The sequence below is a fragment of the Cervus elaphus genome, chromosome 26, assembly GCF_910594005.1.
Source record: "Cervus elaphus chromosome 26, mCerEla1.1, whole genome shotgun sequence".
NCBI classification, from domain to species: Eukaryota; Metazoa; Chordata; class Mammalia; order Artiodactyla; family Cervidae; genus Cervus; species Cervus elaphus.
Window position 1 is genome coordinate 32,890,061 of NC_057840.1, and position 14,849 is coordinate 32,904,909.

Consider the following 14,849-nt stretch of genomic DNA (forward strand, 5'->3'; position numbering starts at 1 on the left):
AGAACAGTGAGCAGCTCGAACGTAAAGGCAGCTTCTTGCCTGCAGGGCAGCCTTTTCCATGTGGGCAGAATAAAGTCAGGCAGGCAGGACTGTACAGATGTGTATATACATATACTTTTCCTTTTAAACTGCACAGTAAAATGAAGGGGCCTTTAAAGCTCTCTCAGAACCAGGAGGGAAACCGGCCATAACACCAGGCAGGAAGGAAAGCACAGTGGGTGTGGTTCGGGCGTCACTCAATTGGCTACTTGTGTAAAAATGTTCAGGAATTTTCAGTTATCCTCTGGCACCTACAGAGCTAGAGCCAGTCTTATTCTTCAGAAGCAACAGCAGCCACAGGCAGTGGAAGACAAAAGGATACACTCAGAAGTACACATAAAGACAGTTTTCCAAGCCAAGTAATAGTACTTGTGCTATAACATTTGTCAGTGAAAGAGAAATACAGTAATGCTAAAGTAAAACAAGTTTGCTTGTAACTTGAAAAAATTGCCTTTATTCAGAATCATACTTTTTTTCACTCTTACCATAACGAAAGTTTAAAAAAATATAGCGCTTGGTGCAATACTACATTTAATTATTCAAACACTTAATGCAAGGTTGCTCACAGTTTACATGTGAGAATTTAGCATGATCCAAACTCAAATATCCATTTCTCATATCTTTCAATGTCTGCAGCAGACACTGACTTTGAAACCTTTTTTAAAGCCATTTCAAAATCCTCCATAGTTGTAGGCATGTGCATTTCTTCTCTTGAAAGATTTCTGATTTCTTCCGGGGTCAAACCTTCAATACGCCTTCTCATTGCCATCAAGGATGCATCCCTAGGTTTTAAATTAAAAAGACAAAAACCACAAAGTGATGTGCTGGTCAAATAAAAAACTGTGAACAGAAGGTTTTTTGCATTTCATGTGTTATTCTGCAATTATTTTATTATGTATACATAAGTAGTACTGCACAGAATCTAGTGTTGAACTGCAAGGCCTGTTTTGGAGCTGTTTTGTTAGCAGTTAAATCTGAGCAAAAAGCCCAAGAAGAAGTAGAAGGATGTAACATGAGGGCAACTGAGTTTTTTTTAAAGTGTACCATAAAATAAAGAATAAGCATCACAGGGACAGGAGAGAACTTGTTAGCTGGAAAATTAAATATTTTCTACTGCATGTGTAAGAAAAGCTAAACAATCAAGTGGTCTCTCCTTTCCCCTCCTCTGTATTAGTGCTGTATTTTTCAAGGAGAAACTTAAGATTCAACTACCTCCTTGCTTTCACCCACTTTGATCCTTACCAGCAGCCACCACATGTGCAAAGCGACAGCCACAAAGCTGTTTCATACACACATTACTGCTAATCCTCATGTCAGCCCTGCATGGAATGCTTACTTTGGAGGTGAGTAAACCAGTGCAGTCAAGTACCTTCCTAATCAATGTCCAAACTAATACCAAGATTAGGACAAAACCTACTTCAATCACGTGAAGTAGAGACCATCTTTTCTTGTTACTGATATTCCTATCACATTTATGACACTTCACTGAAAATGAGACTGTATTTCCTTCTGATGTGCCGAATCAATCTACGTTAGATTATGTCTCCTATGGAACCACACACTGAATGAGTGCGCCGCCATTACTTTTTCTCCCCCGGGCACTTGGCAGCAGTCACAGTGCAGACGACTCCGCTCAGTCTTGCCAGCTGGGCTTCCTCTGCAACCAGGTCTGACACACCCAAAGTGGCTGGGATTATCAAATTTGGTAAGTCAAAATTGAAGACAGAAACAAATGGAAGAGACAAATCCACTGCTTTCAAAACAAATGACTGAACAGAAGCAGGCAAGTTTTAATAAGGTAAGTGACGCCAATAAGCATTCCACAAGCTCTGCCTTCTTATTTTACTTCTTTTAGCTGTTTAACTTTGTAAGATGCAAAGAGTGTGGATCAAATTTAAATGACTGTGCTGCCCTTTTCACATCAGAGGAGAACTACTGACAGGAGGGCTGAAGGCCATTCCTGCCTCTCCCATCTATCTGCCTGTCTGGGGAAGAAGAAGAATTTACATGGTGGTGAAGGAAGAAGCTAAGTGGGGTGACAGTGAAATCTAAAGTAAAAAAGCAAACTGGTCCAAGGTGTCCTATGGGCTGTTAAAATACAGTGTAAGCAGAGTGACTTTGCTGCTGTTCAAATGATTTTAATTACTGGAATGCACACTTTTTAAAGTATGCAAATAAAAAGTTTTAAAACCTAAAACTTTTTTTTCTAAAACCAAGACAATTACTGGTTTTCTATTTTATATCAGTTGTTTTAACACTACCTTCTTGAACGTGTAGCTTTTAAATGAACCACAGTCTTCAATGACATACAAGATAACCACATGACTTTACTAGCACCAGCTAACACTAGCTTAATGCCAAAACTTGTGTCTCTGACTAGGTTATATTATGTGGGTCTTTATTCTTCATCTATCTTCATTTAGCATAAAAACTTCATAACAGAAGTTTACACTGACAAAATTCTATGCTTCCTAAAAACAAAACCAGAACCAGAAACAAAAACCCATACTTCCAAAATAATTCATACCTGCACACGTTGGTAATGTCCGCACCTGAATAACCCTCCATGTTTTCTGCTATACTTGCAAGGTCAACATCATCAGCCAATTCCAGCTCACGGAGACTTATTCGTAATAGCTCCTCCCTGCCTTTTGCTATTAGGAGAAACAAAATATAAATGAATATATATAAAAAATAAACATATAAATATAAACAAATATAAACATACATATAAATACCCAACATACACAATGTTTTATTTTTCTCCAGTCTACTTTAAGAAGTTGTTTTTCAATTCTTAGAGCTCATTTGCTTAAAAAATTTAAGAGCTATTCCTCATTGAATTTTTATTTTTAAATTTTAATTTTTTAATTGAAAAATAATTTTTTAATTGAAATTTTTTTAGTTTTTACATTTTTAATTGAACTTGTTTGTCTTTTTTTTTTCCCATTTACTTTTATTAGTTGGAGGCTAATTACTTTACAATATTGTAGTGGTTTTTGCCATCCATTGACATGAATCAGCCATGGATTTACATGTGTTCCCCATCCTGATTCCCCCTCCCGCCTCCCTCTCCATCCCATCCCTCTGGGTCTCTGGTTTGTCTTTTAAAGTAAAGTTAATTAATACCAAACTTCAAAATTTAGCAAAACTACTTAAGAGTTAACATGAGGGACTTTACTGGTGGTCCAGCCAGGCTAAGACTGGCTCCCAATTCAAGCAGCCTGGGTTCAATCCCTGGTCAGGAAACTAGATCCCACATGACTGCAACTAACAGTTCACATGCTGCAACTAAGACCTGGTTCAGCCAAATAAATAAATAAAATAAAAAATATTTTTAAAAAAAGTTAACATGAGCTTCCTGATTCAAATGAAGATACCTGATGGTAATGGAATATAGATTCTTTTCTCAAGACGTCGTCTTAAAGCCTCATCGATATCCCAGGGAAAATTAGTAGCTGCCAGAACCATAACCATTTTGGAAGGGTCATCATTTTCAGAAGCACCTCCAACACCTTGAGGAAGGGTAAGAACATAGTGAAAAAAAAAGAAAAGCAAAGCTCAAATACTTAAAGATCCTCAAATATTTAGCACAACATTAAAAGCAATGTAATTATCAAGCCTCCTTAAGACTTACAAAGCAAACTGGTACATGTGTGAGTTTGCAGCTCAAGAAAAATGAGTTTTTGTAGCATGCAGAAAATATGACTCAAAAACAGATTTAATAAAAAGACTAGTTCAGCAAAACTGTAACAATTTTAAAAATTCTTCAAAACCATACATATCCCCCTCTAAGGCCAATTGATCTGCATTTGTTTCAGTTTCATGGCTAAGAATGAGATCAGCGTGTATGACAAAAGGTGTCCAGTGAAGGAAGAGCCATTATTTCCGATGTGTCACCACTGTCAGCATCCCCCATTTACTGCTGTCGATCCAGGACCTACTCGCCAGCCCTGGTCACTGGAGCTGGGGTGAGCCCTGAGTGGAGCTTCGCTCACGCTTAGACTCGTGCATACCGTCCATCTGAACCAGCAGCTCGGCCTTCACCCTTCTGCTTGCCTCGTGCTCTTCAGAAGTCCCTCTGCGGCTGCAGATGGAGTCTATCTCATCAATAAATATAGTAGCTGGAGAGTAAAATCGAGCCTGCAGGAAGAAACCAGGCAACACCAGGTTTTTAATTCCATTTAAAAGTAATCTACAGGTAAGCAATTAGAAAAGAGTGGAGGAGCCTGCCCACACTGTGCATCGCTCCCTCTTGTCCTGAGGAGAGAATTGGAAGAGCTAAAATACAGCTTTTAATACAGACTTATTGTATACTTAAATATTACATGGCAATTTCTATATTATTCAACACTCTAATGGGCTATACATAAGTCATATAAATACAGGATTATCCTGTACATTACAATGGTATGGATAACAATAAGGGGAAGACATTTATAGATTCTGATAAGCGTTCTAAAGTTTCAGAAAAAATTTTGTTAAAGAGAACCATTACCTTATATATTAATATCACATAGATTTATATAAATATTTAAAGTATGTTTAAATTTTAATATTTCATTTATATGTAATTTATTTTAATATATATACTATATAATGTATAAATATATTTAAATTTATATTTTATAAATATAAATTCTCTCTAAGGAATTCTAATTAAATTGCCATTTTTCATTTGACTAATACAAGAACAGCTGACCCCTGAATAATTCGGGTATGAACTGCATGGGTCTACTTACATGTAGATATTTTTCAGTAATAAATACTATACTACTACCTAAGTTGGTTGAATCTGAGGGTGTAGAGGAATTATGGATACAGAGGGCTAACTATAAGTTACATGCAGATTAATCTTCACATTGTTCAAGGGTCAATTAGAAGAATCAATTAAAACGGACTTTTTTTAAAGATAAAATTCATATAACAAAAAAATTCACCATTTAAACCATTTTAAAGTATATACAATTCAGCATTCAGCATATTAATACTATTATGCAACCATCATCACTGTCAATTCCAGAACATTTCAGTGCCTCCCCCCGCCCAATAACCCACACTTCTCTTCCCCCAGCCTCTGGTGATCACTGATCTATTTTCTGTCCTTAAGCATCTGCCTGTTCTGAACATTTCAAATTAATGGCATCATACAATACATGGCCTTTGTGTCTGCTTCTTTCCACTCAGCATGTTTTCAATGTTTATCTATATTATAGCATGTACAGTACTTCATTCTCTTTTATGGCTGAATAATATCCCCCAAGTTTATTTTTGTACCTCAAATGCATTTCTTCTTCCTCAAATCAAAGGACAGGGAAGATTGATCCACCAGTCAAGTATTAACCTAATAAACAGCTGTGTAAGACTCAGTAGTATCACCGTTTTCTTAAGGAGACAGAAGCAGCTTTTATTTTATCTATTTATTTTTGTGTTTTTTTTGTTTGTTTTTAGTATACTTTATTTTTTTATTGGAGTATGGTTAATAAGAACCATATTATTATAGTAATTAATATTTACTGTTAATCATTTTTTAAATGAAATATCCAAACTTACAGAATCACCACACAAGAAAGCTTGAAACTAAATGATGGCAAAGATTTCTCAAAACAGAGCTTAAGTGAACAAACAGCATTTTAAAGGTTCTGCTAAAAATAGAAGTCCACAATGGCAAATGAACACAACAGACTTGAACATGCAATTGTACTAGGTCCACCAATTCTTCTGACCATGAGGTTACAATTCATTCCCCTCTAAAACGCGATTAACTGTGCTGAAAGACTGTGCCTCCAAAGTACAGATTTACTTTTAGTCTGTTCACTTGGAAAATCCTAATATTAAATCTCACTTTCCTTTCTAGTTAAAAACTTGAATTCTAAGTTATCTATTCCCTCCAAAAGGATAATACCATTTTTAATTAAGGTATCCTTTTACTTGGGTTTTAGGCACTATGTACAAACATTTTTCTGCTTTCTTTTCAAGAAACAGAGGGGGAAAATAAACTGGATGGAGGGAAAGAAAGAAAAAAGCAGACATAAAAGAAAATTTGTAATTGAAATTCTAGCTAGCAACCATCAGAACCAATGACAAAAATCAACTTTCAAAACTACTAGTAGCAAAAACTACTAGATTTGAGTTTCCCCCCATACTAGGGGTACATAGAAAGGTCTAAATTAAAGCAGAGGCTATGTGGCACATTTAAAATTTGGTTTGGATGACCTGGGAAGGTATCATAGAGAGATGTGGAAGAGGACACCAACTGTTTCTGCCTGCACAGCACCCCTTCTTCTGATAAGAGAAGCTCTCCTTTTCATCTGTACATAAATTATCTTTCTCATTCTTACTCCACTACTTCAAATGAGGCCAACCTCTGCTGGAGTCCCAGGAGAGTCCAGGCACAAGCATGTGACTCAAGTAAGGCCAAACATTAATCTCTGGAGTTTTGCTGGAACAACTGAGAAATGAGGACTAATTCTTAGGGATTACCATAAGGACAACAAAAATAAGATTTAAACTTCTAACAGCTATCTTAGTCACCATATGGATCTGCCAACATCAAAGTCAACCCAGAGGTAAAAAGAGCCAAATGTTTAGACAGAAACAATTCCCAAGGACATCTGAACTGCTGGATCCTGCTAGACCTAAAAATATAAAATGTAACCTGATAATTCTGTTATGTCACCCAACATATTATTCTTGTTGTTTAAACTGATTTGATTAGACTTTTATTTTCCTTTATTGGCTGCACCTATGGCATGTGGGCTGATAGTCCCAGACCAGGGATGGAACCCACGACCCCTGCATTATGAGTGCAGAGTCTTAACCACTGGATCACCAGGGAAGTCCCATGATTAGATTTCTGACACCTGAAAATGAAAGTTCTTGACAATATAACAAAAAAATATACAGTTAAATTTTTAAATGTCTGTACCAACTCGTGTGAAAACCTCTGGACAGATTTTTAATAATATTTAAGTGGGACTACCCTGGTGCTACAGTGGGTAAGAATCTGCCTGCCAATGTAGGGGACACTGGTTTGATCCCTGGTCTGGGAAGATTTCACATGCTCATGGAGCAACTGAGCCTGCGAGTCACAACTACTGAGCCTCAGAGCCAGTGCTCCACAGCAAGAGAAGCCAGTGAAACCAGAAGCCTGCGCAATGTAACTAGAAAGTAGCCCCCTCACAGAACCCAGAGAAAGCCAGGAACAGCAAAAAGGACCCAGTGCAGCTGAAAATAAATAATTTAAAAACAATATTTGTCGATGTATGGCAGAAATCAACATAATACTGTAACGCAATCATCCTTCAATTAAAAATAAATTAATTAAAAATAGTAATGGTAATATTTAAGTGGCTTTATTCATAATATAGGCCTTAAGCCATGCTCACTTTGAAAGATTCTGGTGGGGCCGGGCACATAAGAGGCAGTCATCTGCAGAGCAGTCAAAGCCATGACATAAGAGGCAGTAGTACAATTTTACTCCTTGAGAGAGGCCACATGATGAAAAGCAGAAAAATCAAGCTGGTTTCAAAGGAGCCATAAACAAAATTCAGAGAGGCAGGAGCTCCAAAACTACAGGCACTGGTTTGCGATTGAGCCTGTGCTCAAGTAAGCAGCTCAAGGGAGCACCCTCTGGATAAGATTTAAAGATGGTTAAGATTTTCCTAGGCAACACCAGGGAAGCCAGTAAAAAATAAGTTGTTTGATATGTCTTTATAAACTGCACTATAAAAAAAAATTACATATAAGCACTTTGTAAGAGGCTTTCCCTCATAGAAGAAAACAGTCCTTTTTCCTCAATACAAAACCCTACCTTATATACCTATGGCTGATTCATGCTGATGTATGGCAGAAGTCAACACAGTGTTATAAAGTAATTATCCTCCAATTTAAAGAAATAAAAAAACTCCCTATATTAAAAAATAATCAAATAATTCTTAAAAAGTAATAGTAAATATTTATGTCAGGCTCTATATTAAGCAGCTGAAGTGTACTGGCTGATTTCACCCTCCAAACATTAGGTCAGTTCAGTTCAGTCGCTCAGTCGTGTCTGACTCTTTGCGACCCCATGGATTGCAGCACGCCAGGCTTCCCTGTCCATCTCAAACTCCCAGAGCATGCGCAAACTCATGTCCGTCGAGTCAGTGATGCCATCCAGCCATCTCATCTGCTGTCCCCTTCTCTTCCTGCCTTCAATCTTTCCCAGCATCAGGGTCTTTTCCAGTGAGTCAGTTCTTCACATCAGGTGGCCAAAGTACTGGAGCTTCAGCTTTAGCATCAGTCCTTCCAATGAATATTCAGGGTTGATTTCCTTTAGGACTGATTGGTTTGATCTCCTTGCTGTCCAAGGGACTCTCTTCAAGAGTCTTCTCCAACACCAACCACAGTTCAAAAGCATCAATGCTTCAGCACTCAGCTTTGTTTATGGTCCTACTCTCACATCCATACATGACTATTGGAAAAACCATAGCTTTGACTAGACAGACCTTTGTAGGCAAAGTAATGTCTCTGCTTTTTAATATGCTGTCTCAGTTGGTCATAGCTTTTCTTCCAAGGAGCAAGTGTTTTTTAATTTCATGGCGGCAGTCACCACATGCTGTGAATCTGCAGCCCAAGAAAATAAAGTCTGTCACTGTTTTCATTGTTTCCCATCTATTTGACATTAAGTGATGGGACCAGATGCCATGATCTTAGTTTTTTTAATGTTGACTTTTAAGCCAGCTTTTTCACTCTCCTCTTTCAATTTCATCAAGAAGCTCTTTAGTTCCTCTTCACTTTCTGCCATAAGGGTGGTGTCATGTGCATATCTGAGGTTACTGATATTTCTCCCTGCAATCTTGATTTCAGCTTGTACTTAAACATTAGAGGTAGGTCCTAAATTACTGTCTTCCTCTTATAGATAAAGCAACTGAGCAACAGGAGAGGAATTCTCCCATGGGGAGCTAGCTGGGAAAGTGACAGAAGTGGGATCTAAGTCAGGCCATCTGACTCTAATGACCCCATACTTAGCCATTCATTCTACTCAGCTTACATTTTTAAAACACCAAGTTATTCTGGAATACTGGTAATTTTTACCCCTGAAGCAAATGGCAAAAAATTTTTTCAAGATGATCTAAGAGGTTCTCCATTAGACACCTACTGTGGAATGGACTATTAATAGTCCATAAGAACCTGTCAGAATTTACATTCTGCCTTATGAATTATCGCAGTTGAAGGGAAAAAAAAGGGAACTGAAACAGGAAGAAACCTTTACAGAAATGGATAACATGAAATTGTGAGGGTTTTTGTTTTGTCTTATCCTGAGCCTAGGAAGAAAGATGTGGTATAATGTTAGCATGATCATCTAAGATTTTGGCCACCATGACTAAGAATATAAATCTTTGTTACTACTTACATAATAAACGCACCTCTGTCTTCATGCATATAACTACACAATTTCTTAAATGAGTTAAGATAGAAACAGTTAAGTGAAACTTAAAAGTCTAAAAGCTATTGAATTCAACCCACTCAATCAGAACTTGTTGAATTATATTTCTTCTACTGATACTCAGAAGTGTGGCAGTGGATGAAGGAAAAAGAAACTCAAAGAAAGAAGCAAAGAACTGGGTTCAAAGATTATGATATTAAACTCCAGGTATTTGATACAGTGAATAGATCGGAGGTAATCTCAGTTCCATATTTACTTGTGATTTTCACCTTTCCCTATTATTTACCAATACTGAATTTACTATAAGAAAGCCTGGCTTAAAAAACATAATAATTCCACATTCCTGTAACAGCAGATCAGTGACGCGGATCCCATAGCATGAGCATGTCCATAAGCTAACAGACAGTCAGTCCTCCAGAGAAAAGGAGTTAAAGAGAAACACAAGTAATTCATTAGTAAAAAGTTTCTATGGATGAAGGAGCCTGGTAGGCTACAGTCCATGGGGTTGCAAAGAGTCGGACATGACTGAGCGACTTCACTTTTTCTTTTTCACTTTCTTTCAAGGGCACAGGAACCACACCCTGGGCACAAAAGCATCCTGCCTGGCGATTCTACACCATGGAGTTAGTTACAACTCATTTTCTTCCCTTCTAGAAGTAAAGAATCATTAGAGTTGTCTCAAACATTCACCATTTCGAACAGAAGACGAACAAGCTTCTCAGACTCTCCTCTGTATTTGGAAGTCAGAGTTGATGAAGAGACATTGAAGAATGTTGTCTTACATTCCGTTGCTACTGCTTTAGCAAGGAGGGTCTTTCCTGTGCCAGGGGGGCCCACCATTAACACTCCCTGTTGGGAATATAACAATGTCAGTAAAGGGTTTATCTACTGTTGTTGTAATTCACAAGAATTCCATTACTAAGAATCAATCTTCAACAAACTTATACATAATATTGAGATATGTAAAAGACAAACAGAAGGATATTTTATCACAAATTTACTTTTTGCATTACAAAAGTAAGGTAATTACACACTATTAAAAATTTGGAACTAAGATGAGAAAAAATATAATCAATATTATAGTACTGATATCATATCCTAACACAGGTACCGTTAGGATCTAGATATATTTCCTGCTAATCCTTTTGCTCAAACAAATTATTATTTTTTTTTTTAAATGGTTGTACTCAAGGTATGTCTAGAAGTTTGTATCTTGCTTATCACTTTACATTTCAAGAATTCCAAAAAACAAGTACAGAGTGAGCCATTAGCACATTTCCCAAATCCAAGAGTTTTTTGGATACTTTTCAGATCAGCACGTGACTTTTACGAAGTACTCATTAGGAATCCCTGGTGGTGCAGTTGTAAAGAACCCACCTCCCAATGCAGGGGACACGCGTTCAATTCCTGCTCTGGAAAGATCCCACATGCTGCAGGACAGCTAAGCCCACGTACCACAACTACCAAGCGTGTGCTCCAGAGCCGGGGAGTCGCAACAACTGAGCCTGAGGGCTGCCACTACTGAAGCCTCAGCACCTACCTAGAGCCCGTGCTCTGCAACAAGGGAAACCACTGCAACGAGAAGCCCATGCACCGCAACCCGAGAGCAGCCCCCCGCCTGCCTCATCTAGGGAAAGCCCACGTGCAGAAATGAAGACCCAGTGAAGCCACATATAAACACATTTTTTAAAAAAAGGAGTACTCATTAGATGCAGATATGCCTTGTTAATTTCTTAAGAACAATTCCAAGAAATACACAAGTTTTGCAACACAACATGTAACACGGAGTATTTTAGTATTTAGGCAACTTGTTCATATTTTCAAATCTAAGTTCACTATAAATCTACCATGGGTATACCTTTTCAAAGATCACACTGCATCTGTTTCCTATTCTGGAAACCTTGCAGTAGGTTTTGGTCTGCATAACACAACATATTTAAATTTTTCTGTACCTGCTCTATGTTCTATTCCCCCTTCCCTCAACACAGGTAAATACTGGCTCTCTACACAATGCATTTGCCCTTTGCTTTGACAACGCTGTTACAGTAAGAAACTTACTTTCCATGGCCTCCTAATGCCTTTAAAGAATTCTGGCATCCACATTGGTAACACCACAGCTTCCTTAAGCAACTTTTTAGCTTCTACTAAATCAGCAATATCATCCCTGAAAGAGAAGATATTTTATTAAAACCTTAGATCACATATTTAATTCAGTGTAGTCATTCTTGAGTCCCTGAAAGCACATGATTTTATGCTGCTGACAGAATGTGAAGCTTCTTCCCAGGCACCAGTGAACTAACACACTGTGAGGAGGCTCCTGCCACACCAGCCAGTATACAGAAAGGGCACGATCTGAGTTCAAGTCTTGGCAGTAATGGTTTTCAGCTTGGCGGATGAGAACACAGGTCTACAGGCCTATTCTTAAGTGTTACTATGCCATCTTATTTTAAATTTCTGTTCTTAAAATGCTCATTCCATAAATTCCACAGTTTAGAAATAATGAGCCCACTGAAACAAACAAACAAACATAAGAATAAACACAGCATAAAGCAGACACAGGTTGTAATTCAGCTGCTTTGCCCCCACTCTACCAGGAGGTGGACAAGGTTAAAAAGTATCATAGAGATTGCCACGAAATCATCATCAACCACGAGACCACCACCACTCCTACAACTACTAGTACACATGGCACAATAATAATTATGATATATAACATGATAATATATTTTAAAATATATTAAAATATATATACCAATTAAAAAATATATATATACCAAAACTATACCTAAAGTTTTAACAAAAAATACATAACTGAATGTGCCTAAATTTGTGGGAAATGGAGCTTTAGAACTTGTGATACATTATAGTTCTTTGATTAGATATAATGACTATTTTTTAATAATTTATTGAAGTATAGTTGATTTACAATGTTATGTTAGTTTCACGTGTGCAGCAGGGTGATCCAGTTAAACATACACAGAGTATCCTTTTTTTTTTAGATTCTTTCCCCTTATAGATTAGTACAAAATATTAAGCATGGTTCCCTGTGCTATATAGTAGGTCCTTGTTGGTTATGTATTTTATATATATCAGTGTGTAATAAGTTAATCCCAAACTTCTAATTTCATAATATTAATAAAGTTGAGAACCAATGCTTTAAGTACTAGGATATAGGAGCAATATGTATTGTATAAACCTAACCAGCAATACATATGCATAAGAATGACTGCTATTTTACCTTTAAAGAATGTCCCAAAAAGAAGATGAAATTTTTGTGATCTTGTTCACATTCTGTACATAGGATTTTTTTATTTAATAAAAATTTTATTATTATTATTTCATTAAATTTAAAAATTTTAAACAAAAACTGGTACAGCCTGAATCAAAGTGAAGTTTTTCATTATGTGTCTTGCTCAGATTTCATGTCTTCCAGTTCTGTCCTCAAAGACTGATCTTCAGCACATGCCCATTTCTGTTCCAAAAAGCAACATCCAATGGTTCTGTTGTGCTATAACTTACCATCGAACATTGGGATTCTGAGAAATTATATCCCTTTCCAAAGCTTCTACTAAGTCCTTATCATACCCGGTACTATCAAATTTATTTGTCTCTGGTTCTGTAGCTGCAGCAGGTGATTTGTTCTACACAAACAGAGGGGAAAAAAACATGAGCTTATGATTAACTCAAACATTGTATTTCATTTCTATGAGTCAGAAACAAAGATTGGACTCAAGTGACATTTTTATAAAAGCTAATGTAATAGTACAAGTAATAAGGACAGAATAAAGACTCTAAGTCATCATTCTACATCAACATCAGAGTTTCCTACTGAATTTTTATTTTTACATAAAAAGTATGACAATGGTGTTAAACAAAAATATTATGCATGTGAACTGACAACAGAAAAAATTAATATTGAGATAAATTGTGGTCACTAGTGAATATTAGATATGTATATTTATCTCAAAGCTTTAGAAGAGATAAGGTTAAAGACAGATGGTTTCTTTAGGTAAGATAACAGGTCAATCCTCAACACCTACTCAGTTCCTACTGATGCTCCAAAAACACCTTTTGATTATTCCCCTACTCCCCCAAGAGACACCTCAGCCCTTAGAAGAGATTTCCTCCCATCCTCTGTGATGTCAGTCATTAGGGCCACAAAGCTGCATGCTAAAGCACTCCAAGGCACAATGACAAACTCACAGCACACTGCAGGATATTTCAAACTTTTGAGAGAAACACAAAAACATCTGTTTGAACATTGGGTGAACTGCCAACTCAATGAAACCTAACAGAGAGCCCATAAACAGACCCACACGATTATTCCCCCCAAATTTTTGAGAATGGTATAAAAATTTTATTGACGTATATATTATTTATAACGTGTTAATTTCTGCTGCACAGCCTAGTGACTCAGTTATACATATATATATTATTTTTCATTTTCTTTTCCATTATAGTTTATCACAGGATACTGAATATAGTTCCCTGAGCTATAATAAATCCTTTTCAACAAACGGTATTGGAACAACTGAATATGTATGGGCAAAAACTGAACCTTGACCTAAGCCTCACACTTTACATAAAAATCAACTCAAAGCAGATCATGGACTTACATGTCAAACATAAAATTATAAAACTTTTAAGAAAAAAATGTTTAAAAATTGGGATCTAGGGATAGGCAAAGAGTTAAGAACTTGACAACAAGAATATACAAGGAAATACTGGACTTTACCCAAAACTAAAATCGTTCTCCTTGTGAAAGATCCTGCTAAAACAATGACAAGACAAACTACATACTTAAACAAAAAATTTGCAGAACACATATCTGACAAAGAACTAATCTCTAGAATATATAAAGAACTCTCAAAACTTAACAGTAAAAGAAAAACGTCATTTGTATAATGGGCAACAGACCTGCCCATTATAGAAGAGACGTTTCTCTGAAGAGACTTGGTTCTGTGCTATTATTTCCTTTTAAGTCAGCTTGTACAGTTACTATTTAGAAGAATAGACTAAGTCAGCATAGATTGTTAGACTGTTGAGAAGAACAGCACTGGGGACTTTACATTTGCTATAACCCAGTTTTTACTTTGTCCAGGTGGTGTGGAGGGGCCTTTTGGTACAATGAGCCAAACAAATGATCCAGTGCTTTACCATTTCATAGACTATTTATGTTTCTTAGACTAATAATGTTCATGTGCCTCAGTCAAGGGAGTGGGGAGGTGGAACAAAGAGGACTGAACCTAAACTCCTAGAGTCCTATATGCTCCTGCAAGGGAGCATAAGCACTCAAATAATATTAACTAGCACCGAAATCTTGGTTTATAAAGCTCATTCCTCACTAACAGGAACCAGGGTTTCCTGGAGAAACAAGAGTAAA

The 14,849-nt window shown here is 36.9% G+C and overlaps 1 protein-coding gene across 1 annotated transcript in view; it reads right to left on the reverse strand.

Moving 5' to 3' along the window:
* Window positions 1-473: 473 nt before the first annotated feature.
* The window catches only part of KATNA1 (katanin catalytic subunit A1), a 32,004-nt gene continuing 17,628 nt past the window's right edge, over window positions 474-14,849 (reverse strand). The window contains exons 5-11 of the mRNA XM_043888411.1: window positions 12,986-13,107; window positions 11,525-11,630; window positions 10,157-10,315; window positions 4,056-4,182; window positions 3,420-3,554; window positions 2,567-2,693; window positions 474-821 (exon numbers count right to left, since the gene is read on the reverse strand). Of these exons, the coding sequence (XP_043744346.1) occupies window positions 623-821; window positions 2,567-2,693; window positions 3,420-3,554; window positions 4,056-4,182; window positions 10,157-10,315; window positions 11,525-11,630; window positions 12,986-13,107 (975 nt within the window). The 3' untranslated portion in view covers window positions 474-622. The remainder of the gene's footprint in view (window positions 822-2,566; window positions 2,694-3,419; window positions 3,555-4,055; window positions 4,183-10,156; window positions 10,316-11,524; window positions 11,631-12,985; window positions 13,108-14,849) is intronic.